The 26,180-nt window shown below is 47.1% G+C and overlaps 1 protein-coding gene and 1 long non-coding RNA gene across 2 annotated transcripts; both read right to left on the bottom strand.

The window, feature by feature from the left end:
* Positions 1-290: 290 nt before the first annotated feature.
* Positions 291-7,950, bottom strand: ITPRIPL2 (ITPRIP like 2). Its single transcript, XM_004057280.5, has one exon. The coding sequence runs from the start codon at positions 7,449-7,451 to the stop codon at positions 5,844-5,846; it is 1,608 nt and encodes a 535-aa protein (XP_004057328.4). The 5' UTR covers positions 7,452-7,950; the 3' UTR covers positions 291-5,843.
* A 12,783-nt stretch (positions 7,951-20,733) lies between these two features.
* Positions 20,734-25,953, bottom strand: LOC129527582 (uncharacterized). Its single transcript, XR_008672570.1, has 3 exons — positions 25,939-25,953; positions 20,882-20,979; positions 20,734-20,773 (listed from the first exon to the last, which is right to left on the bottom strand). It is a non-coding gene; the product is annotated as an uncharacterized lncRNA (long non-coding RNA).
* Between the last annotated feature and the right edge of the window lie 227 nt (positions 25,954-26,180).

Below are 26,180 nucleotides of genomic sequence, written 5' to 3'. Positions count from 1 at the left end.
AGGCAGAGAGGAGAGGTGGGGGCAGAAGGTTCTAGGCCAGGAAGACTTGAAGGTTCAGGATTCCAGGGAGCACACCTGTAGCACTATGAACTAGCATTTTTTTCCCACCTGTATACAGAGCTAATTCTACACAAGAATGATCCCCAGCCTTAATGCATGGGAAAAGTTTCCCATACACCCAGATGCTCAAAGCAGTTGAGGCTTGTGCAAGGAACTACAAGCCAGCACAGGCACAGGCTGCCCTCCGGGAAGACGAAAGCCCTCCCCAGATCTGACATTCAGTCCAGAGGTTTCTACAAGTTCCTTTATTAATAAAGCAAAATAGAAAAGAACAAGGTCCCCAAATGACCCACATGATTCAAAGTGCAAATTTACTCCAACCTGCAAGAGAAAACGAATGGCAGGTCTTGACTGTGGGGGCCATGGAAATTTGGGGTGATTAAATTGCCTTTGAATCATACAACTGTAGCAGCTGAACCATATCTGATTAACTCTTTGGTCTCTGTTATTGGAACAAAACCGACGCTATGCCTGCAGCCGCCAGACTGCAACCAAAAACACAGTTTGGGGTCAGAAGACATTAAAAATCACAATAAAATAGGATGAATGTTCTAAGTCACGCAACTGAATCAAGGCACCTTTTTTTTTTAAAAGCAAAAAGTTGTTTAACAATATTCCAGAATAGTAGATACTTCAAAAACCAGATTACAGTATATATCATTTTGCTGCACATTTTAGTCTATTTTCTGTATACATAGTCACACATTCTTTACCCTCTCCCAACTTATACGTGCTTTATCCCCCCTAGTCATGTGCTATGTAGGTATAAAAAAATAAAGTTGTATCTAAACAAGTGATTTAAAAAAAAAAAAAAAATAACGAATGCCACGATGATAACACTGAACTTGTTTCCCTCAAGGACATTGGAAATGTTACCGAGGTTCATTTTCCCCACCACTGAATCATCTTCCTCCATGTAGACAGGGATGAGAAGTCAAAGTCTTCATCAAGGTCAAAAGCCACATGTTACAGAAAAAGTGACTTACTCCATAGAGGTTACATGAGATGCTCTGGAAGCACTTAGGTTAATTCCTTCACAGTGTTTGCTAGGATGTCAATTTTGGTGGAGCTGCTGAGTCAGAAAATGATAGAGGCCGGCCGCGGTGGCTCACTCACACCTGTAATCCCTGCACTTTGGGAGGCCGAGGCAGGTAGATCACCTGAGGTCAGGAGTTCAAGACCAGCCTGGCCAACATGATGAAACCCCATCTCTACTAAAAAAATATATATATATATATATATATATATATATAGGCCAGGCATGGTGGCAGGCACCTGTAATCCCAGCTACTCGGGAGGCTGAGGCCCAAGAATCACTTGAACCTGGGAGGAGGAGATTGCAGTGAGCCAAGATCATCCCACCGCACCCCAGCCTGTAAAACAAGAGCAAAACTCTGTCTCGAAAAAAAAAAAAAAAAAAAAAAGAAAAGAAAATGATAGAAACATTCAGGGGTGAAGTCTGATCAGAACCAGGCTTTTAGGCCAGGTGTGGTGACTCGCGCCTATAATCCCAACACTTTGGGAGGCTGAGGTGGGAGGATGGCTTGAGTCCAGTAGTTCAAGACCAGCCTGGGCAACACAGGGAGACCCTGACTCTGCAAGTAATTTAAAAATTCGCTGGGTGTAGTGGCACATACCTGTGGTCCCAGCTAGTTGGGAGGCCGAGGCAGGAGGATCGCTTGAGCCCAGGAGGTCAAGGCTGCAATGAGCTGCAATCTTGCCACTGCACTCCAGCCTGGGCAACAGACCAAGACCCTGTCTCAAAAAACAAAAACAAAAACCTGCGTTCTTGGTAGTTGAAATGGTATGAGCCTAAGAAGCTTGCACCCCAAATCTAGCCACCAATCATCCCTGTAAAAGCACGAGCTAGGATACCACTAACCCCCCAAAATTAATTTAAATGTAAGAATAAAATACAAAGAAACAAGTTATTCTGCAATCCTTCCTGATTACTCATCTGCAAACTCCCACAGAGCAAAGAAGTTTACCCCAAATCACCAGGAAGGAAATGCCAAAAACTGGCCCTAAGTGGTTTGATGTAGGATCTGACTCAAAAAGAGCAGCTTCGAGATCAAGTGTCCTCCTGGGAACTGTGAGTTAGGTGTTATCTATGGCTGTGTTAACTTTTTTTTTTTCTTCTACAATAAAGCTTAACTCTGAGAGATAAAGATGACTTCAAATATCACGCCCCCAAGTATATATAACACTACCATATCCAAAACAAAAAATATGACTGTATACATACTCAGGGTGTTAACTATGTAAGGCAGTGGTCGCAAACTGGTGGCCCCCAGGCTCAAACAAATGTTTGGCCCACGTGGTGTTTTGGACATTTTTTTAATTACTTGTTTAAAAATCATCAAGTTTCACTTTAAAAAAAAAAAAACCTGATTTCCAGCTTGTTGCCCCATTTTTTTCTGCATGGCTGAGCAATGGCCCCCTCTTTAAAGGTGGGCACAGCTTCCCCCCCACCTCCCACCCCTGTTTCTACAGGCTGCTGAGTTTGCGACCCCTGGTTGGAAATAGCACTAAAAACATGTTTGCTAACCCAAACCTCTCTCACACCCTCACGCCATTTTCACTTCATTTCCCCTTCCCACTCTTGCTTCACTTTCATCTTAAGTCCTCCTTCCCCAGGTCTTTGGATTTCTCTTGGTTCACTCGAATTCTCCTTTCTTTCAGCTTCAGTTTCATTTTGCAAAAAACATCTCCGCTCAGCCCACGATCATTCCAGGAAGACTCCCAAGACTGGTCAGTGGGAGTTACCAAAGGGTGTCTCGCCACAAAATGACTGAGTCATCTTCCCCAGAAACATTTTCCTCCAGCACTGGCTGGACAACTAATTTTTTCTTTTTGCTGTTGTTACTGTGGAACTTCTTGCATGAGAATATTTGCATATATGAATCTCCAGTACCAAGCATACACCAAAAATGTGTACATTTCAGATGAAGGACATAACAGAGCCCTAATAAAATACAGAATTGAGCTTAATTTAACTGTCTTGGGCAACCATCATGCCTGGCTAATATGCCATATTATTTCCGTTGTACACAGTACATGTTTTGGTTTACTAAACATTGATCAAAATTGATCGAAATCTCTAAGTTTTGGTTACCATGTACAGAGAACAATTGCTCAGCATGGCATTTAAATAAAACAGTAATATTTTAAAAATCCACAAATACAATGCACAATTTATTTAAAAAAAATAAAATTTAAAAACCTTGAGGATGGATGAGGCTTTGGGTAATTAACCTGAAAAACAAAACTAACAAAAAACTACAAGAACAGTATGTTACCAGATTTATACTTTAAAACACTATTAAAAGAGGAACTCACTGACACTGCTAGACATATTTCTAAAATTCAGCTTTTTAAAGCTTTTCTTTTTGAGACGGAGTCTCGCTCGGTCACCCAGGCTGGAGTGCAGTGGTGTGATCTTGGCTCTCGGCAACCTTCGCCTCCCGGGTTCAAGTGATTCTCCTGCCTTAGCCTCCCGAGTATCTGGGATTACAGGCGCCCGCCACCACGCCCAGCTAATTTGTGTATTTTTTAGTAGAGACGGAGTTTCACTATGTTGGCTAGGCTGGTCTTGAACTCCTGACCTCAGGTGATCCACCCACCTCAGCCTCCCAAAGTGCTGGGATTACAGGCGTGAGCCACCACGCCCAGCCTTAAAGCTTTATAATCCTTCCAACCCTTGATGTCCCCCACTGTAGTAAACAATGAGTACAGAGGAAGTTGTGGTTGAGTATGGAAATATATATATATATAAAATATGTATACATATATATATATAAGATCTACTCTTGGCATTTATTTTAAAAACTAATTTTAAAAAATACCGTGCAGTTTCTATCTTTGCATAAAGTTAGCAGACTGACTTCTTTGCACAATGCAGTACCTTATGACCCAACATTGACCTCAAAAGCTAGGAATGACCTTTGCGGGGAACTGTCCCCAAGACAACCTCAAAGAGACAGCACAACATTTGCAGCTGTTTCTCTTTCAGCCCAAGGTCGCAAAGGATATAAGAAGCCAATGCAGCTTGGAGGAGAAGGATTCCTGTAAATCACTCACTATGATTTCCCACAGCGGGCAAGTGGATCCCCTAAAGAAAGAAGGCTTATAGAGTTCCCTCAAAAGAGCTCAGAACTTCAACAATGATTCTATTCACATAGCCATTTCTGTCTTCCAAATTTTAGCTTTAAGAGTCTGAGGAAGTACATGTTTTTATTTAGAAAACAAAAAAAAATCCCAATTTGTAACACTTGGACTGGGTGCATTTCCAATCAGGCAAGCAGATGAGGGGCCATGCTGAATTTAAACTGCAATTGAGGACTGTTATAAATTTGGGAGAACAAGGAAGAATTCCAGGACCGGCTCCTCCCAGCTGCAAAATACACCCAACCTGGTGATACTGACACCTAAAGAGAAAAGAGACAGACTGCTGTCAAGGGCTGTCTCCCTTGCTCTTTTCCTAATTTGTCTCCTCTGCCCACGACCAGGGAGTAACTGATCTTCAAGCACAGAGCCCAAGATACTGAACTATAAGTGAAATGTTTTGCAAGACCTGTGCTGAATCAACAGGTCTCTTGGACCACGTAAGACTGCCTGGACAAGGAAGAACCATCAATGGTTAGAGACCCAGCACAAACCACATGCTAAGCAGCAGGCATTTCCTCTTCATTAGCTCATTAAGCTCAGAAAGAAATCTCTTTGTGAAGGAGTTTGCTAAAAACCTTAAAACAAAAAAGTTTTCTGTCTCCAGCCAGCAGCCAGCCTTGGAGAAACACCTTTACAGGCAAAGCCTAAAACACATCTTTCTCCAAAGCCAACATGTTTTATGCCTTCACCAGTGTTGTCTTGAATATGCATTTGGTTGCTACTTTGGTTCCAGCCATCTCTGGCTGGTAGTAGGTAGTTTAATGAATGGATGTTGATGGACAGGAACATATCCCAGTTTGTGGCCTGCGGCGATGTTAGTTAGGCAAGCATGCTGGCCGCTTTTCAAGGTTGTACATTTAATAATAAATATAACTGGCTTCCCTTTCAGATGCAATGCTTGGTGCTAGCAGTTACCACAAAATGAGTGAATTGATCAATATAAAGTGCTATTTTCTCTGGAAGTTTCTCTAACCAACTCTCGATTGCCTTTCTATCTATGTGACTTAACTTTTTGACAATCTTGTCAAACACCTGTGATTGCACCATTTTAAAAATACATTAATATTAATTTGAACAGTGGAAATTATGTTCCTCTGAACATTAGCCCCTAAAACAGAACTTCAATTCCAGTTGCAAATAAAGATTCAGATTTTTCTTTTTAAAGACAATCAGGAACCCAGTACCTAGCAAGTAATTGTGTCAAAAACTTTAGTGTTTTTTTTTTTTTTTAATTTGGGCAGAGAGATCTGTGTCTAAAAACCGACAGAAGGAACTTTCCCTGCAGCTAGTTCTTGCTTCTTCTACTGGACTTCTCTAAAAGCCACATCCTTCTACAGAATCCGTCTACACAGAACAATATTTGAACCAATTCTTGGGGCTCCTGTTGGATGTCTTCCCATGGTTTGCCCAGGACACTCTAGTGGGTGTGAAGATGTCATATTATACTGGACTGTGAAACGAGAAGGTGATATTTAAGCCACTAAAGCTTATGGCAGCCACCAAATTTTCCAATGCCTTCTGCAATCTTGCATTTAACTGGCTTCACCGCCATTCCCACCCCCACCCAGTGGGAAAGGCTTTAGGAGCATTTGGTCAGGTGGGGGTGCTGTCAGGGTTTACGGTTCACCTTCAAGGAAGCCCTGGGTGCGCTGACTCCGGGGTGGGGGGCACCTGGCAAGGTAGCGGGGACCCCCGTAGGCCCGGAGAAGCTGGGGCAGCCTTTGCCACGTGGACAGCAACCGCGCTGCTGCAAGTTCCCGGGCGTGCCCGTCGAAAGCGGCCAGGAGGTCAACTGGGGCGGCTTCCCTCAGTGCCTTGGGCAGGGGACCCACCTCGGCAGCCGCCCCACCAGGGCCCAGGACGCAGTGGAAGAGCGTATGGCGTCGCAGCAGGCAGTCCCTAAGGAACTGCACCAACTCCTCCAAACACCTTCCCAGGTGCTCCTCGTCCCAGCCTTGCCCAGGGGCCCCCTTGCGCAGCAGCACTGCCAGCAGCACTGTCTTGAGCACATATGAGGATAGGATGCGTCCCCACTGGGTGGCGGCCGCTGAGTCCAGCCCACGGGCCCCCAGATCGCGCAGAGCCTTAAGCAACTGCAGGCACTTGAGGTAGCAGGCACCTGGAGCTGCCCGTTCCTGCAGCCAACTCAGCAGCTTCTGCTCCTGGCGTGCTGTGTTCACACCCCACAGTGCCTCCGCACGCAGGCCCTCAGGGAGCTCCAACAGGGGCGCGCTGGGCAAGGGTGGCGGTGGTGGCGCCACAAGGAAGACCCCATCTCCCAGATGGACAGCGGGGATGAGACGCACAGCCATAGAAAGGCGGCAGCAGCCGTAGTCAGTGCGGCAGGGCAAGATGTGTAAGGTGGGGGGCTGTTCCAGGCCACCTGGGGTCAAGGTGACCCGACAGCGCCCCTCCAGGCTGTAACGCACAGTGGCCAAGGAGCGCTGCAGATGCGACTGGAACCAGCGCAGCACCAGAGTAGCAGAGAGGTGACGCCGCCCGCGCACATCCACGCAGAAGGCATCAGCAAAGGGTTTGCAGTCCCGAAGCCAGTGGCCCCCCGAGGCCCCCGATGGTGAGGGTGGTGCCTTGAGGGCGCACAAAAAGCAACCGCGGAAGGCCGGGGCCAGCGCTGGCTCCTCGCCCAGGCTCCGTGGCTCCAGCGCCACAAGCGGCGGGAGGCGCAGTGGCACCAGCACGTCGAAGCTGTCGGGCCGGCGGATTTTATGTTGCTCGTAGGCGCTGCCCACCTGGATGAAGTCTCCGCGGAAGGCCAAGGCCAGCGCTCCCCCAGGAATGAGACCGGGGGACCCCCGGGCGCGGCCAGCCCGCACCAGCTCGCCCACGATCCGGCTCACGTGCGCCTTGCTGTGGCCCAACACGTGCGGAGACAGGCGCACCTCATGCTCGTAGTAACTCTCCAGCAGGATGCTGAGGCCCGGCTCTCGGAAGTGTCTCGAGGAGAAGGCGGCGTGACCCTCCAGACGGGGAGACCCGGGCAGGAAGCGCTGCCGGACAGCGTGGCGACAGCGCAGGAGGACATAGCTGAGGAGGAGCAGGACGGCCACCTTGAGCAACGGGAAGCCGCCATCCACGCCGTCGGCGGGCTCGGCCCGGGCGCCCCCGCTTCCCCGCAGGACATGGTAGAGGCACACCAGGGCGGTGCACAGGCCGGTCACCAGGGGCCAGAAGACGCGTAGATTGAGGGTGTAGTGCACCGACATGCCGGGCGCCCGGGGCGGCGGTGGCCGAGCAGCCCAGGGGGCAAGCCCCGGCGGCGACCCAAGCCCAGCATGCGCACAGCGCCCGGGCAGCCCCGCTGTCCCCGTCTCCTCCTCCGCGGCGGCTTCCCGAACGCAGGCCCGAGGGAGGCCGCCCTCCAGCTCGGCCTCCTCTCCCAGCTCAAGTGTTCCTTCCAGCTGCGGCCTGCCCTGCGCTCTCGGGCCCCGGGCCGCGCCCTGCCCCGGCTGCGCGCTGAGTCCGGCCCAGCGGCCCTCCCCGCCCGGCGCCCCCGCGCGCCGCCGTCGGCCAGCTTCTGGCCCGGCCTGGCTCGCCTCCTACCCTGGGCGGCCCTCCTGGCTCTCGCGCCGCTTCTCTCCACGCCTGACCCTGTTACTCGGACCCCGGGAGTTTCCTCTTCCGAGGGGGAGGCGAGGCCGCGCCAGCTAGCGGGGAGGAAATGCCGGAGTCTGGAGCCGAGCGTGGAGCTGGCGAGCCGGGTCGGCCCCCTCCCGGGCCTCCGCCTTAAAGCGACGCGGGGCGGCGGGAGGGACTTCAGGACGCTCTTGGAACTGGCCTCCCGCGGCCCACCCCCATCCTCCCTCCCCGAAGGCAGAATTGGGAAGGCCCTGATTCCGGGGCGGTGTCTTCGTCCAGGGAGCCTCTGGAGTTGCGCTCCCTTGAAGTTATACTGGGACGTTGAAAAGGAGAAGAGGGCGCACAGCCAGACTGTCCAGTCCTCCCCACCCCCACAGCACAAACTGCGGTGGCGTGGCAGGCCCTGGCACAGGAGTGGCCCTTGCCGTCTGCCGCAGTCGTCTGTTCAAACCAGTATTCACCGAGCACCTACCATGTGCCAGGTCGGAGCCACAGTGCTGGGGAAATCATAGTTGACAAGATGGACAAGGTTTCTGTCCTTTGTGAAGCTTACAGCCTTGTAAAAATGGGAATCAAAAAAGGGAAGGGGCTGGGCGCAGTGTCTCACGCCTGTAATCCCAGCACTTTGAGAGGCCGAAGTGGGCGGATCATTTAAGGTCAGTAGTTCGAGACTAGCCTGGCCAACATGGTGAGACCCCCCCCCCGCCCCCCATCTCTACTAAAAATACAAAAATTAGCCAGGCGTGGTGGCACGCGCCTGTAATCCCAGCTGTTCGGGAGGTTGAGGCAGGAGAATCGCTTGAATCCAGGAGGCGGAGGCTGCAGTGAGCCGAGATCGCGCCACTGTACTCCAGCCTGGGTGACAGAGTGAGACTCCGTCTCAAAAAAAAAAAAAAAAAAAAAAAAAAAAGTGGGGAGAAGGATTCCACAGCAAGAAAACGCTCTAAAATAAACAAAAGTGCCCGAGGGAGTGAGAAGGTGCTGGCTACCCTGTGGAAACCAGAGGATGACAGGGGTGACATTTGGCCTGAGACTTCATCGGAACATGCTGGTTCACCCCTGTAATCCCAGCACTTTGGGAAGCCGAGGCGGTGAGAAGATCGCTTGAGTGAGGCCAGGAATTCGAGGCTGCAGTGAGCTATGATAGCATCATTGCACTCCAGCCTGAGTGACAGAGCAAGACTCTTGTCTCTGAAAAAATAAAATAAATAAAATGAAATGAAATTAAAATAAAATTATTTTCCCAGTGGAGGAAAGGGGCACAAACAGGTTCAGCTCAGGCAGGTTCAGCTGACCCCCTTCCCCCCTCCCCGACAAGGTTACACAGCCTTTGTAGAGCTGGGCAGAAACCAAGGGGCAGAACTCCCAGGAGGGGGCCCAGGGAAGGTCTCTTCCTCATCTGCTGGGAATTTTGGGGGTCCTTTGTCTGGGTCTACATTGGAACCTCAGTCCTCGGAAGCTTGTTTTGTTTCATAACAGGGAGCACTTCCTGAAATAATCTGACCTATTTAAATAATTGTCTTTCTTTATTCACACTCATTACACCTTCTTTGCTGGCACTGACCTTTAAAGAGAGCAAGGGTGAATATATTAAAACGTGTTAGAACCCAGCTGCCACCTGGGAACCAGGACTCAAAAGATGGCTTCTGGGTTATTCCCAATAAATCCTAAATTGGGCCCCTGAGAGCTAAGCAGATCTGCCTTCAGATCCCATCTACTAATATTAGCTATGAGATCATCATCTACCAGTCAAGATTCTTAGGTTTGCAAGTGACAGAAACACAGCTCCAACTGGCTTAAGTGCATGCACGCATAGATACACACACACACACACACACACACACACACACACACACATTATTGTATCATGTTAACTGAGATCCATGAGGGGATTTCAGGTACAGCTGGATCTAGGTGCCTCAATGCTATGCAGACCTGTTCTCCCTTCACTTCTTAGCTCTCTGCTTTTTAAGTGGGCTGTACTCCCCACAGGTCTTCCATATGCCCTTGGCTGCTCTAGTCTCACATTGTCTTCAGTGCAGAGGAAAAGAGAGCCTTTCCTGTTTTTGTTTGTTTGTTTGTTTGTTTTAAAGACAGAGTCTCATTCTGTTGCCCAGGCTGGAGTGCAGTGGCACGATCTCAGCTCACTGCAACCTCCACCTCCTGGGTTCAAGTGATTCTCATGCCTCAGCCTCCTGAGTAGCTGGGATTACAGGCATGCGCCACCACGCCTGGCTAATTTTTGTATTTTTAGTAGAGATGGGGTTTCACCATATGTTGTCCAGGCTGGTCTTGAACTCCTGACCTCAGGTGATCTGCCCACCTCAGCCTCCCAAAGTGCTGGGATTACAGGCGTGAGCCACCGCGCCTGGCCAGAGAGGCTTGCTTTTCTCAAAGTTGTGGTAAATGCCATGACTTGGGATAGTTTTGGGTCATATGCTAAAGTCACCAAGCAAGGGAATGCACTGATTAGCATTGCCCAGGTAGTGCCCCCACCAACTCCAATCCAAATCTATGTTGAAACCTTAACGGCCAATGTGACTGTATTTGGAGATAGGGCTTTTCGGCAGTAATTTAGGTTAAATGAGGTCAGAAAGATAGGGTCCTAATCTGATAGGATTGGTGACCTTATAAGAGGAAGAAAGAGAGAGGGCTCTCTCTCCATGTTGTTGGACCAAAGAAAGACCATCTGCAAGCCTGGAGAAAAGCCCTCACCAGAAGCCGAACCCTACCAGACCTTGATTTTGGACTTTCTAACCTCCAGAGCTATGAGAAAATAAATTTCTGTTGTTGGAGCCACCCAATCTATGGTATTTGTAGAGGCAGCCTGAGCTGACTAATACAGTTGGGTACCCAACCCTGGAACCAAGAGGTGGAGTCAGCCCTGTTCAAACTGTGGGAACTGTGGGAAGGGGTGTCTCTCCCCCAAGGAAAGTCGTGTTGCTGCGGCTGGAAAAAGATGGATGAGATGTTTTGACATGCAGAGATGACAGCTGGCCACCTCTTTTGGATAACTCTCTTAACCTATCTTTGCTTCTATCTCCCGATCTATAAAATGGGGTGCTACCAACAGAGTGGTTTATTTTTCCCCTGGCAGATATAGTGGTATGCTATCTCCAACTATACAAATAATGGCAATGCTCTAGGTCAGAGTTAGCAAACACTATTTTTTTTCTTTTAAAGAAACAGGTCTTGCTCTGTTGCCTAGCCTGGAGCACAGTAGCACAATCACAGCTCACTGCAGCCTTGAGCTTCTGGGCTCAAGGGATCCTCCTGCCTCAACCTTCCAAGTAGCTGGAATTACAGGCATGCACCACCACACCTAGCTAATTTTTAAATTTTTTGTAGACATGGGGTCTCACTATGTTGCCCAGGCTGGTCTTGAACTCCTGGCCTCAAGCGATCCTCCTGCCTTGGCTTCCCAAAGTGCTGGGATCACAGGCATGAGCCACCATGCCTGGCCTGGCTCACACTTTTTGTAAAGGGCCACAGAGTAAATATTTTAGGCTTGGATGTCATAAAATCTCTACTATAACTACTCAGGTCCACTGCTGTAGCCCCAAATAGCTGGGTTTGGGGCTGTTGCTTGGCAAACTTTGGCTTGCATTAGGTTGGTGCAAAAATAATTGCGGTTTTTGCCATGACTTTTATTACTAATAGCTGCATTCCTCTACCTCTGTCTTTTTTTTTTTTCTTTTTTTTTTTGAAACGTAGTTTTGCTCTTGTTGCCCAGGCTGGAGTGCAATGGCATGATTTCGGCTCACCGCAAGCTCTGCCTCCCAAGTTCAAGTGATTCTCCTGCCTCAGCCTCCCGAGTAGCTGGGATTACAGGCGTGTGTCACCACGCCCAGCTCATGTTGTATTTTTAGCAGAGACGGGGTTTCTCCAGGTTAGTCAGGCCAGTCTCGAACTCATGACCTCAGGTGATCCACCCGCCTCGGCCTCCCAAAGTGCTGGGATTACAGGAGTAAGCCACTGGACCTGGCTACCTCTGTCTTTATTTGGCCTTCTTCCCTGTGCATATTTCTAGGTCTTTGTATCCAAATCTTCCCCTCCTTTCTCATATAAGCACACTATTCATTGAATTTAGGGCCCACCCTAATCCATCTTAACTTGATGACCTCTACAAAGACCCAAATAAGGTCACCTGCACATGTCCAGGAGTTAGGATTTGAACTTACCTTTTAGGGAGACACGATCAACCCACTACAGCAGCTAGAGATGATCTGTCAATGAGTGGATAGGGCTGTTCCCATCAAATTTATTTATGGATGCTGAAATTTGAATCTTGTAAGATTTTCGTGTGTCATGAAATACACTTCTTTTGATTTTTTTCAACTGTTTAAAAATATAAAAACCTGCTGGGCACAGTGATTCATGCCTGTAATCCCAGCACTTTGGGAGGCCATGGCAGGAGGATTGCTTGAGCCCAGGAGTTCAAGACCAGCCTGGGCAACACGGTGAGACCCTGTCTCTAGAAAAAAACAAAACAAAACAAAAAAACTAGCTGGGTGTGTTGGTGCACACCTGTAGTCCCAGCTACTCAGGAAGCTAAGACAGGAGGATCATTTGAGTCTAAGATGTCGAGGCTGCTGTGAGCTGTGACCTATGATCATACCACTGCATTCCAGCCTGGACAACAGAACGATACCCTAACTCTAAAAAAATAGAAAAACTAATCTCAGCTCGAGGGTCATACAAACATGCTCAATGTACCTTGAGGCTACTGTCATAAAATACCACAAACCAGGTGGTTTAAGCAACAGAAGTGTATTCTCTCAGAGTTCTCAAAAGCAGGAATCTGAAAGGGTGTCTGCAGGGCTGTGCTCCCTTTTGAGGCCCCAGGGGAGAACCCCTCCTTGCCTCTTACAGCTTCCGGTGGCTCCAGGCGTCCCTTGGCTTGTGGCTGCCTGACTCCCATCTCTGCCTACATCTTGCGTGGCCTTCTCCTTTTCTATTTCTTTTCTTTTCTTTTTTTGAAACAGGTTCTCATTCTGTCACCCAGGCTGGGCTGGAGTACAGTGGGTGATCATGGCTCTCCACATCCTTGACCTCACCTCCTGGGCTCAAATGATCCTCCTGCCTTAGCCTCCTTGAATAGCTGTGACTACGGTGTGCACCACCACACCCAGCTAATTTTTTATTTTTTGTAGAGATGGGGTCTCACTCACTGTGTTGCCCAGGCTGCTCTTGAACTCCTGGACTCAAGCAATCCTCCTGTCTCAGCCTCCCAAAGAGCTAGGATTACAAGTGTGAGCCACCGTGCCTGGCCTTCTGTTTCTTATAAGGACACCTGTCATTGGATTTAGAATACACTGGGGTTATCCCATTGATCTCAACTGGACATCTGTAATTCAAGGATCCTTAATTTAAAGATTCTTAAATGAAATCATGTCTACAAAGATGCTTTTTTTCAAAGAAGGTCACATTCACAGGTTCTAGGGGTTAGGATGAAAACGTATATTTGGGAGGACCATAATTCATCCCCGCTACACCGAATAAATGACGTATTACTATTGCTATTTTTCCTGCCTGTAATCTGTTTCCATAGGTCATTTCCTCTAAAGGGCTCAAGGTACAGGCCTCAGAACTTTGCACTTGGCAAATCTACTATATGTGTCAGAGCAAATACAAATTTATTCATTCATTAATTTACTGCTCATATTTGTGGGTTCTTAACATGTGCTAGGCCAAGGGAAATGTGAAGGAAAACACAGGGCTTTGAGCTTACAGACGAAAATGGTACATACACAGTGTGTGGGTGGATTCAGAAAATTGTCACTGTTGGCCAGGCACAGTGGCTCATGCCTGTAATCCAAGCACTTTGGGAAGCCAAGGCAGGCAGATTGTCTGAGCTCAGGAATTCGTGACTAGCCTGGGCAACATGGCGAAACCCCGTCTCTACTAAAAATACCAAAAATTAGCTGGGCATGGTGTCACGTGCCTGTAATCCCAGCTACTCAGGAGGCTGAGGCACGAGAATTGCTTGAACCTGGGGGGCGGAGGTTGCAATGAGCCGAAATCGTGGCACTGCACTCCAACCTGGGCAACAGAGTGTGACACACACCTGTAGTACCACCTACCCATGAGGCTGAGGTGGGAGGTTCACTTGAGCCCAGGAGGTTGAGGCTGCAGTGAGTCATGATTGCATCATTGCATTCCAGCCTGGGCCTCAGAGCGAGACCCGGTCTCAAAACAAACCAAAAAAAAAGGAACCAAAAACCAAAACTCCTTTAGCATTTCATATTCGACAAAGGTCACTCCTATGGCTTTTGTTTTCAATAGCTTAGCAAGTATATATACAGACACTCCTCCCAGAGTTTCTGATGTCTTGGAGGTGTGTCTCACAGAGGATGAATGTGAGCACTGATGAGAGGAAAAGAGGGAGAAGTGATTCATTTCCCACAGTGGGAGCAGGGGGAGCTCATGGAGAGGTAACATGTAACCAGGTTTTGAAGGACAGGAAATGATAGCCCATTTGATGCCTGTATCACACGCCTCCTAGATGTGGCGATTCCTCAGCAGTATCTCTTGAAATGCTCAGAACAAGCCCAATGAGGTAGGTGCTGTTATTATTGCCATTCACATATGAGAAAAGTGAGGACCAGCCTGGCCAACATAGTGAAACCCTGTCTCTACTAAAAATACAAAAAATTAGCTGGGCGTGGTAGTGCACACCTGTAATCCTAGCTACTCGGGAGGCTGAGGTAGGAGAATCACTTGAACCCAGGAGGCAGAGGTTGCAGCAAGCCGGGATCGCTCACACCAGCCTGGGTGACAGAGTGAGACTCCGTCTCAAAGAAAAGAAAAAAGAAAAGTGAGGCTGAGAGAGGTTAAGTAACTTATTAGAAAACACTGCGGGGGCCGGGCGCAATGGCTTATGCCTGTAATCCCAGCACTTTGGGAAGCCAAGGTGGGTGGATCACTTGGGGTCATGAGTTCGAGAACAGCCTGGCCAACATGGTGAAACCCTGTCTCTACTAAAGATATAAAAATTAGCTGGCATGGTGGCACATGCCTGTAATCCCAGCTACTCAGGAGGCTCAGGCATGAGAATCACTTGAACCCAGGAGGTGGAGGTTGCAGTGAGCCAAGATCGTGCCACTGCACTTTAGCCTGGATGACAGAGCAAGACTCCATCTCAAAATAAATAAATAAAAATAAAAATCACACTCCAGCCTGAGCAACATAGTGAGACCCTGTCATAAAAAAAAAAAAAATTAGCTGGGTGTGGTGGTGTATGCCTATTGTCCCAGCTGCTCAGGAGGCTGAGGCAGGAGGATCACTTGGGCCTGGGAGGTTGAGGCTGCAGTGAGCCTGATGATTGCACCACTGCACTTCAGCCTGGGTGAGAGGGAGAGACCTGTCTCCAAAAAGTCACACAGCTGGCAAGTCTGACTACAGAGCTGGACTCTTCGTCCCTGTACTTCACTCTTTTACATTGTAAAGGGCTTAATAGGACAGAAAGGAAAAGAGCAGTGTAGTTTATGTTCATGTCTATTTCCCTAACCAGATGATGAGGCTCTTGAAGTCAGGGACTTTGCCATATTCATTTTGGTATCCTGAGTAGCCTACGCCATGCCTGGTACTTTACAGAGATTTGTTGAATGAATGAATGAATGAATGAATGAATAGGATTTTGACCAGCAGAAATTCAAGGAGACCATTCCAGGTAATACAAACAAAATGTGCATATGCTTGTGGTCAAGGAGCATGTGACCGCTTGGGGGAACAGGACATCAGTCCTATTGTCACGGAAGTGTAGAATTTTTGAATGGACACCGTGGCTCCACTTACTAGCCATTCATTTCAGCTTTCCTCTAGGGAGCTTCTACAGCAGGAGCTGGGAAGCAAAACACATTCCCACATTTCCTGGCATGAAGACAGGAGCCACCCGAGACACCCGCTTTGCTAGTGTGGCTGGCAGCAGAGGTGGGGTGGTTCTGAAACTCCACAGCTGGAGCAGGGGCCCTGGTTCTGCAGGCCGCTTCCTGGTGGGGACAGAGGCGGTGGCTTCCTTGGTGGCCCAGTTTCTGCTCTGTGGCTTAAGAGTTATTTCTGGAAGTTCCGCTCAGATTCCTTTACTGCAGCCTTCCCAGTGATTCTCAGACTCTCTGTGATAAATGACCTGTTGCTGGTTTGTTATTTAAAATTTCCTGTTGGTTCTACTCTACAAGACTATTACATAGCTCATGTCATGTGCAATTCACAGACAACTTAGACTTTTGACGATTATTTTATTAAAAATCTGCTTTTGGCCAGGTGAGGTGGCTGGCGCCTGTAATCTCAGGACTTTGGGGGGCCAAGGTGGGAGTATTGCTTGAGACCAGGAATTCCAGATCAGTCTGGGCAAAAGAGCAAGATCCCATCTCTACACAAAAAAAAATTGTTAATCACCTTGCATGTTCAATATTTGACCAGGCCTATCTTTATTTAGAGATTACCCACCCTGACCTGTGCCTAGAAAGATGAGCCTGTCAGTCACACTCTTGTAAATGTCACAGCAATGTCAAGTTGATGCAGATGTTTCTAAACACTCTCAAGGGACTGGACCAGGACCACCAGTAACAAGGGAGGCCAATGCACAACTTTGCCAACAATGCCACCCAGTACTGAATGGCAACCAAGCAACCCATGCCGATCTCTCTTGGGGAGTCTGAATGAATGGGACACAGAAGCCCTGAGGAAGGAGAATTCAGAATTAAGCAGAAGCCGTAAATCAGCAGAAGCTATAGAGTAGGCAAAGGCCAGGGGGCAATGGAAACCTCGGCGGGTCAGGGGAGAGTAGGAAGAAGCAAGGTGACCAAACAGCTGAGTCCAAGAATGTTGGGCTATCGGAGTTGATATGGGGGCACAAAAGCTGCCGTGGGGCCTGAATGACCTTACAGCTCTTTTTCTGGCTTGAGTAAGTAGTGCTGTCTGGGTTCCCTGTGATCCTTCTAACAATCCCTGCTGGAGTCTGAGATCATCCGAATGTGTCTCTTCCTTGCCACCCAGACTGGTTGGATGGTGGCAGCATGGGGTGGGGAGGCTCTTCAGCCCAGATCCTCAGAAAACAGAACCTAAGGGTATGGCTTGCCTATGAGTGTTTTATGGGGAGTGGTTCAAGCTCAAGGAAGCTTTGCAGCAAACACAGCTGGTTCCTCCATCCCCTTCAAAGAGGCTGCACAGAGCCTCTTAATCTCTAAACAGTTGGGGAGAAAAAAGGGCAAACAATTGAGCTGATGATTCTTCCCATCTCCTGTCTCTTGTTGGTCAAAGGATACCCACAGGATATTTACTGCCCCCACTCCGGGCCTTGTCATCGGCTGATGAAGAAGCCAGCGTCCCTGAAAGTCCCTGCCTGTACATGTGGGTGGTCTCTCCTTATCGGTCAGCACCACACAAAGAGGTCCTTAGTCTGTGGCAGGAGTGGCAGCAGCCAGTTCTTTCCAGCTGTGAAAATAGAATGATCCCTTGCTAGAGCTGCGCTTGTTAAGAAACAAGGCAGGCCAGGTACGATGGTTCACACCTGGAATCCCAACACTTTGGGAGACAGAGGCGGGAAGATCACTTGAATCCAGGAATTTGAGGCTAGCCTGGACAACATAGTGAGACCCTGTCTCTACAAAAAATTATTTTAAAAAAATTAGCCAGGCGAGGTGGTGTACACTTGTAGTCCCAGCTACTCAGGTAGCTGAGGTGGGAGGATTGCTTGAGCCCTGGGAGGCTGTGGCTGCAGTGAGCCCTGATCATGCCACTGCACACCAGCCTAGGCAACAGAACAAGACCCTGCCTCAAAACACACACACACACACAGAGACACACACACACACACACACGAAACAAGGCAAGTGGCTGAGGCCCAGGAGTGCAGATGGGGCCAAATGGATCTGGGGTGACCCATAAGCTGGGTCTGGTACAAAAGGCTTCCTGGAACAGATGTCTGCTAAGCTGATTTTGGAGGATGAATTGATCATTGTCAGATAAAGAGATGGAGAAGGACATCCTGGGCAGAAGTCACGTCATGCATGGAATCCTGGAGAAATGAAAGACCATGGTTTGAAATGCAGTGGGTCTGAAGTTTGGGACTGGAGAAAGCAATACTGAGAGATGAGACTGGAGAGTGTGCCACAAGGCAGGCCACGATGGACTCTGTGTACCATGCTGTTTGGTTAGGATGCTCTTGTCTGCAAGTAACAGAAGGCCCTCACTCTTCTAATTTAAACAACAAAGACATGTTACAACCTTACCTAACTGGACATCTGGAGGTGGAGTGGCTCCAGGCTTGCTTATTAAATGGCTCAACCATGATATCAAGTTCCTTCCATCTTTCTGCTCTGATATCTTCAGACTAACTTTCCTCCTGGTTACACAGTGACAGCCATGGATCCAGGCATCACATCCAGACATAGCAACATCCATCAGAAAATGGACCTAGCACCATGCCTGGTACTTTACTGAGTTGACTCTCTTTTTTTAGCGGGATCTCTATTTTACAGCAAGGAAATCTTTTGCAGAAATCTGGTAACTTAGACACATGACCACATACAACAGCAAAGGAGGCTGGGAAATATACTCATTATCCTAGATTCTATGTGTCTTGCTAAACATAAGTGTTTCATTACTGTAAGAAAGAAAGAGAATAAATATTGGGGGACACTCATCACCCTTTGCCATAGTAGGCAACCAACAGTATCTGCTCCATGAGCCACTGTTGGATCAGTCCTATGCTAATTGTGATTTCTAATTAAGTGTATTTTCAAATATATTATAAGTTGCTTTGAGAGCAGGGTCCATGTCTGTCTTATAGGTGCTCAATTACCTATAAGACCAACAGAACAAAAGAAGGAATGAATCTTATTTCAGTAGTCCAGCAAAGTAGCCCTGGATTGCTAAAGAACCTTTCATTAGAAAAATGCTCTTCCGGCCAGGCACGGTGGCTCACACCTATAATCCCAGCACTTTGGGAGGCCAAGGTGGGCGGATCACCTGAAGTCGGGAGTTTGAGACCAGCCTGACCAACTTGGAGAAATTCCATATCTACTAAAAATACAAAATTAGCTGGACGCAGTGGTGCATGTCTGTAATCCCAGCCACTTGGGATGCTGAGGCAGGAGAATCACTTGAACCCAGGAGGGAGAGGTTGCGGTGAGTGGAGATTGTGCCATTGCACTCCAGCCTGGTCAATGAGAGTTAAACTCTGTCTGGAAAAAAAAAAAAAAAAAAAGAAAAGAAAAGAAAGAAAGAAAAATGCTCTTCCCGGGTCTCTATTTTAGAGGCCACTGTCTCTATAAGAGTCATGAATAATGAAACCAACATCAGTCAAAGGAAAGCTTTGGTGTGGCAGAGATGAAGGGCCATGAGAGAGCTAATGAGTCTGTAATGCAATTTGGTGCCAATAAACTGGTACGATATTAACTCCAAGGCCATGAGATTTACACTATAAAGCCAACACAATTAAAGGCTGAGAACCCGATCCCCGACCTGGTCCAGTTCTTCTAGTTCGAGTCATTTTATGGACGCCGACTTCCCGCTGACATTGTCTGGTGATGTCATGGTGAGAATTTTGACAGTCATTAAATTTCTGCCTGGAGGGCCAACGGGACCAAAGAAACTCAGAAGTGAGTGGGACATAAAGCTACCGAGGGCAGAAAGCCGTTGTCTACAAAGTTAACATGTCAAACACAAGACCCCCTCCTCCTGGTCTCCTGCTAGCATTGTGGTGATGAGAGCCAGCTGTCTTGAACATTTACTAGGGGACAGGCAGTGTTCTAATTAGGCACTTGATTTAACTCATTCAGCCCTCACAGCAAAGAACAACGTTATGGGCCAGGTGCGGTGGCTCACACCTGTAATCCCAGCACTTTGGGAGGCCTAGGCGGGCAGATAACGAGGCCGGGAGTTCAAGACCAGCCTGACTAACATGGTGAAACCCCATCTCTACTAAAAATACAAAAATTAGCCAGGCATTGTGGCGTGTGCCTGTAATCCCAGCTATTCAGGAGACTGAGGCAGGAGAATCACTTGAACTGGGAGGTGCAGGTTGCAGTGAGCTGACATCACGCCACTGCACTCCACCCTGGGCAACAGAGCGAGACTCTATCTCAAAAAAAAAAAAAAAAAAGAACAACTTTATGGACATGCACCGCCACTCCCCACTAATTTTTTAATTTTTTAAAGAGACGAGGCCTCACGCTGTTGCTCAGACTGGTCTCAAACTCCTGAACTCAAGTGATCCTCCTACCTTGCCTCTCAAAGTGCTGGGATTATAGGCATGAGCCACCTTGCTGGCCGTAGGTTCTATCTTTATCCCCATTTTGCAGACAGGAAAACTAAGGCATTGCCAGGATACATACATTGTATGAGATCAGGCAGCCAGATTCAAACCTATGCTTCCTACATTATACCTTTAATCACCCTAAACACTGCTTCAAGTAAGTTTTTCCAAATAAATGTCTGATGCTTTTTTTCCATGGTTTGAGGCAAGAGGAACAAAATAAGACATATGATGGGATTTTTTTTTTTTTTTTGTAAAGCTCAATTTACAGTGGAGTCTCATCTTACAGGTCAGGGACATTTCCAAGTCAGCACATAGAAAATAAAATTTGTATTTACTTCAAATTACCTTTGTTCTATCAGCGTAGGAGTTTGAATTACAATTTGTCAAAACTTATTGAATGGTCCACTTTAGACTTGTGCATTTCACGGTATCTAGATTTGATCTCAAAAAACCATAAACACATATTGGATTCTAGCGAGTAATGTGCATGCTGAAGGGGTTAGGGGTGAAGTATACTGACCTCAACAATTGCTTTTAACATGCATCAAAAAATAAGATGAATTGATGAGTGGAGAAGAGGTGGATAAAGGAATCGACATGAGATAAGGCCAGTTGAGTTCAATGTTAATGATAGAATCTAGGTTGTGGGCATATGGGTGTTCACTACACAGTTCCTTCCATTTCTCTCTGTTTGGGGAAAAATGTAAATATAATGTTAAGGGAGAATGATCAGTTGAGCATTTGATGAAGAAGTTGGTTTGAGTTTAGGAGCCAAGTTGTGTGAATAATACATACCTTTAAACACTCAGCAAAGTGTGATGCTCACAATGTAAGATAATAGACCAGCAATGAAGACTGGGAAATGTAGTCTATCCTGGATTCCATGTGTCCTGCTAAATGTAAGTGTTTCATTAGCATAAAAAAGAAAAAAAAAAACAAATGTTGAGGGACATGATCCCTTTACATCAGTAAAAAGATGAGGGAGATTGCCAACACTATTCAAAGCATTCGCGGCTGGGTGTGGTGGCTCACGCCTGTAATCCCATCACTTTGGGAGGCCAAGGCAGGAAGATCACTTGAGCTCAGGAGTTTGAGACCAACCTAAGCAACATGGCAGAACCTGTCTCTACAAAAAAATACAAAAATTAGCTGGGTGCAGTGGTGTGTGCCTGGAATCCCAGCTACTCAGGAGGCTGAGGTGGGAGGATCCCTTGAGCCCAGGAGGTTGAGGCTGCAGTGAGCTGTGATTGCACCACTGCACTCAAGCCTGGATGACAGAGTGAGAATCTATCTATCTATCTATACATACATACATACATACACACATACAAAAAATAAAGCATTATCTTCCTACCCCAGAGCATTTTTGTTTGGGTAGCTGAATCCCAATAATTTAAATCTGTATGGGATGTGGTTTCAGTATAGTTATTTCAAAAATCTGTTCTTTTTGGATAATTTGCTCCAGAAGAAGACAGCTGTCCTGTTGTGAGGGCACTCAAGGACCCCTGTGAGGAGGCCCACATGCTGAAAAACTGAAGCTGCCTGCCAACAATCAGCACTAACGTGCTAGGTGTGTGCTGAGCCATACTGGAATCACTTCTGCCAGCCTCAGTCAAGCCTTCAGATAATGCAGCCTCAGTTGAGATCTTGACTGCAACTTCATGAGAGATCTTGAGCTAGAGCCACTCACTGAAGCTGCTTCTAGGCTTCTGACCCACAAAAACTGTGTGAGATAATAAATGTTTATTGTTTTAAGCCACTAAAAAAAATAAGAATATACACTTCCACTCTGTTGGACATGAAAATAACCATTTTCTTCTAGGGGAAAACTGATACTAATGACAGTCAAAGCAGCTTCTCTTCTCTCCTTAAGTCCTAACTTAGTAAAATGAAAAATTGGCAATTCTAGGTTAATCCCTCAAATACTTTACCTTCTGCCACTCAAAAATGTGGACAGGGCTTTTGTCTGCTTTGCTCCTTGTTACCTATCCAGTGCCTGGCATAGATAGTCACTCAACACATAAATAATTGTTGAATTAATTTTAATGCTTCATGAAATCTAAAACATTGAGGGAAAGAAAAACCTGCATCAACACACCAGAAGTCACTAAGTCATTACTAAATACATGGATGGTTAGACAGATGTCCCTAAGCTGTAGCCCAGCCACACACAGCCTGTGACTATGTGTCCATAGACATAGTTGTCACGGCCTCCCAACCAGTAGGAACAGAACCATGTCCCGTCCAGGATTCCCTTTATTGCAAGTAATCCTCCATCAGTTTCATCCTAAGGAGAAAAAGAATGACTCTTTTATATTCCCAAAGCCAAGAGGACCCTGTGTGTTTTGATGCCCAAAAAAAGGATCACTTGACGTTTGCATATTTCTGGTGGAGAAGGAAGAAAAGACTCTGCAGCAGTGGATGGAAACACAGCAGAGAAGCCCTGAACCATCATATTTCCTGCTCTCTAGATAGGCACAGTGGCAAATTCTGCCACCTACTTACTGAGACCTGATTTCTTGGCACATGGGTGCATCCATAGTTCATGATTCAACTCATGCTTAACAGTGGTCCACATTCTCAAGCCCTTGCTATGTGTCAAGCGCTGTGCTTTGCATATGCATTATTACTAAAACTCATAGCCAGTTTTTTTTTGTTGTTGTTGTTTTGTTTTTTTGTTTTGAGATAGAGTCTTGCTCTGTCACCCAGGCTGGAGTGCAGTGGCACAAACACAGCTAACTGCAGCTTCAAGTGATACTTCCACCTCAGGTTCCCAACTAGTTGGGACTGCAGGTGCATGCCATCATGTCCAGCTAATTTTTTAACGTTCTGTAGACACAGGGGTCTCACCATGTTGCCCAGGCTGGTCTTGAACTGCTTGACTCATGCGATCCTCCTGCCTTGGCCCCCCAAAGTGTCATGGCCAATTTTTAAGGTCAGTATTAACATCATCACCCATTTTACAGATGAGGAAACTGAAATTCAGAAGGATTCTAAAATGTGTCTGTGTGCATCCAAATATGGGCAGATGGAACCAAAACTTGAACTCAGTTCCACCTGACTCCCACACCACTGCCCTTACTTCTACATCATGAGGATTCTTTGACTTGAATATCAAAGTGGGTGGCACTGTCTTTGGGTCTATTTTACAAATGAGAACTAGAATTGAGACCATACATTCAAACTTTCATCAATTACTATTATGGGGTTAGAATACTCCAGTGGATGTCTCTTGTTTCATTCTCTTTGGCATTCTTTCTCCATTTTTCTGGTGACAGCACCCTGATTTTTCTCCACACCTCCCCAGTTCTCAGTTCATTGATCTGGTCCCAATGGCCAACTCCAGGAAAAAACACATGACCTAGGCCTGTCCACTACCCCCCTGCTCACTGTGTGTTTCAGAGTGGGAAAGTGATCCAAGCTGACCCAATAAGAGAGTATCAGTTAGCTTCTGCTGCATAACAAACATCCCCAAACTTGAAGTCTTCACTAACAAATATTTATTGTTTTTAGTAATTCTGTGGGTTGGCAGAGTGGTTTGTCTGGCCTAGGCCAATTCAACTGATCTGTGTGGTCTCTTGGTGGATTGGCTGGAGCTGAGTGATCTAGGATGGTCTCACTCTCATGTCTGGTGGTTGCTAAGCTGGCTGGTCTAGGGGTTCCACACCTGGGACTGCTCGTCTCTGCTCCATGTAATTTCCCATCCTCTAGTAGGCTATTTCAGTCTTGTTTATGCAACAGCAGCATTCAAAGAAATCCAGAGCAAAGGCTGAAAAGCATGTTGTCTTAGGCTTGAAACTCATACATTGTCACTGTCACTTTTACCACATTCTATTGTTCAAAACAAGTCACAAATCCAGCCCAGATGCAGGGACTGGAGTAATACATGCCACCTCATAGTGGAAGGAGCTGCAAAGAAATTGAGACCATGTGCAATTTACTCCAGAGTCAATCTTGAGGCTTTTGCTGGAAAATTAAGAAAGAAAAGCCCTTTTCCCATCAAGGGTACTGGTTGAGTAAGCCTGGAGATGCTGCCAGGTGTCCTGTCATTGCAAGGAAAAGCCTTGCTGGAGAGGAAAGGATCACAAAGACTAGAGATAGAAATCGGCTTCACTGGAACTTCTGGATCCAGTCAGACCTGAAACTGACACACACCTGTAAATCTCAGCACTTTGGGAGACCTAGGTGGGAGGATCGCTTGAGCCCAGGAGTTTGAGACCAGCCTGGGCAAATTTTTGTCTCTTCACAAAAATTTAAAAATTAGCTGGATGTGAGGTGGGAGCATCACTTGAGCCCAAGAGGTTGAGGCTGCAGTGAGCTGTGATCACATCACTGCACTCCAGCCTGGGCAACAGAGCAAGACTCTGTCTTAAGAAAAAAAAATAGAAGATGGTGCTGAAGTGGGGTTTCACAGAAGATGGTGCTGAAGTTGAGTTTCACACAAGTGTCTGCTTTTGCCTTCAGCAGATATGGGATAAGACTGCAGGAATTTTCAGAAAAGATGCAAGAAGAGTTGTCACATACTAATTTTTGTTTGTTTGTTTGTTTGTTTTTTGAGATAGAGTCTCACTCTGTTGCCCACGCTGGAGTGCCGTGGCTTGATCTCAGCTCACTGCAACCTACACCTCCCAAGTTCAAGGGATTCTCCTGCCTCAGCCTCCTGAGTAGCTGGGATTATAGGCATGTGCCACCACACCCAGCTAATTTTTGTACTTTTAGGAGAGATAGGGTTCCGCCATGTTGGCCAGGCTGGTCTCGAACTCCTGACCTCAAGTGATCCACCCACCTTGGCCTCCCAAAGTACTGGGATTAGAGGGGTGAGCCACCCCCTGGCCTTGTAGCATACTAATTTAATGATGAGTGGGTTAACTGGAACCTTCTGATCTGGAAAAGGTGGCTGGTTTGGAATAACGGTCACTTTTTTTCTTGCTATGTTAATGCATCCATGGGTAACCAAATCGCTTCCAGTTTTTCCCTTAGGGTGAAACAGAGAAGCCTCATCACAAAATCCAATGACACCTAAACACAATGCTCTTTGTTTTTTGTTTTCTTAGAGATGGGGTCTTGCTATGTTGCCCAAGCTGGTCTCGAACTCCTGGACTCAAGAAATCCTCCCACCTCAATTTATTTTATTTTATTTTTTGTAGAGATTAGGTCTTGGCTATGTTGCCCAGGCTGGTCTCTAACTCTGGGCTTCAAGTAACACCCCCGCATCCCCCCAACCGCCTTACCCTCCCAAAGTACTGGGATTATAGGCAGAAGCCACCATGCCCAGCCCACAATGTTTACAATTTGGTAATTTGTACCTCTAAGACTCTTCAGAAGAAAATACTTAGAAATGAAAATGGAACATATGGAAATGGACGGACATTGTCAATGTCTGGAATATAGTAAAGTCAAATTAGGGACACTTTTAATTTATGTGAATTCAGCTATAAGTATATGGCAGAAAGAGGACAGAGCGAGAAAGGAGTGGGAGGCTGGGCGCGGTGACTCACACCTGTAATCCCAGCACTTTGGGAGGCTGAGGTGAGTAAATCACTTGAGGTCAGGAGTTCGAGACCAGCCTGGCCCACATGGTGAAACCCTGTCTGTATTAAAAATACAAAAATCAGCCAGGCGTGGTGGTGGGCGCCTGTAATTCCAGCTACTCAGGAGGCTGAGGTGGGAGAATTGCTTGAACTTGGGAGGCAGAGGTTGCAGTGAGCCGAGATCACACCACTGCATTCCAGCCTGGGTGACAGAGCAAGACTCTATCTCACAAAAAAAAAAAAAAAAAAAAGAGGGAGAGAGAGAGAGGGAGAATATGGAAGAATGTGAAAGTCACAAACATTGCAGGGGAGCCCATCTACCTGTGAATCTTTGAAAGGCCTGTGAGAAGGGAACTGAAATTGGCTGTTGGCCCCTCAGGCTAGGCCAGTTTCCCCACCTGCTGGGTATGACTCACGTTTAAAGATTTCTATTTTCCTTCAACGTCATCGCTAGAAACAAATGTCTTACAGAACTATTAAATTAAGTTTAGCCTAAAGCTACTTTGGGAGGCCAAGGTGGGCAGATCACTTGAGGTCAGGAGTTCAAGACTAGTCTGGCCGAC

Source organism: Gorilla gorilla, chromosome 18, assembly GCF_029281585.2.
Source record: "Gorilla gorilla gorilla isolate KB3781 chromosome 18, NHGRI_mGorGor1-v2.1_pri, whole genome shotgun sequence".
NCBI classification, from domain to species: Eukaryota; Metazoa; Chordata; class Mammalia; order Primates; family Hominidae; genus Gorilla; species Gorilla gorilla.
This window is presented reverse-complemented; position numbering and strand designations above follow the sequence as displayed.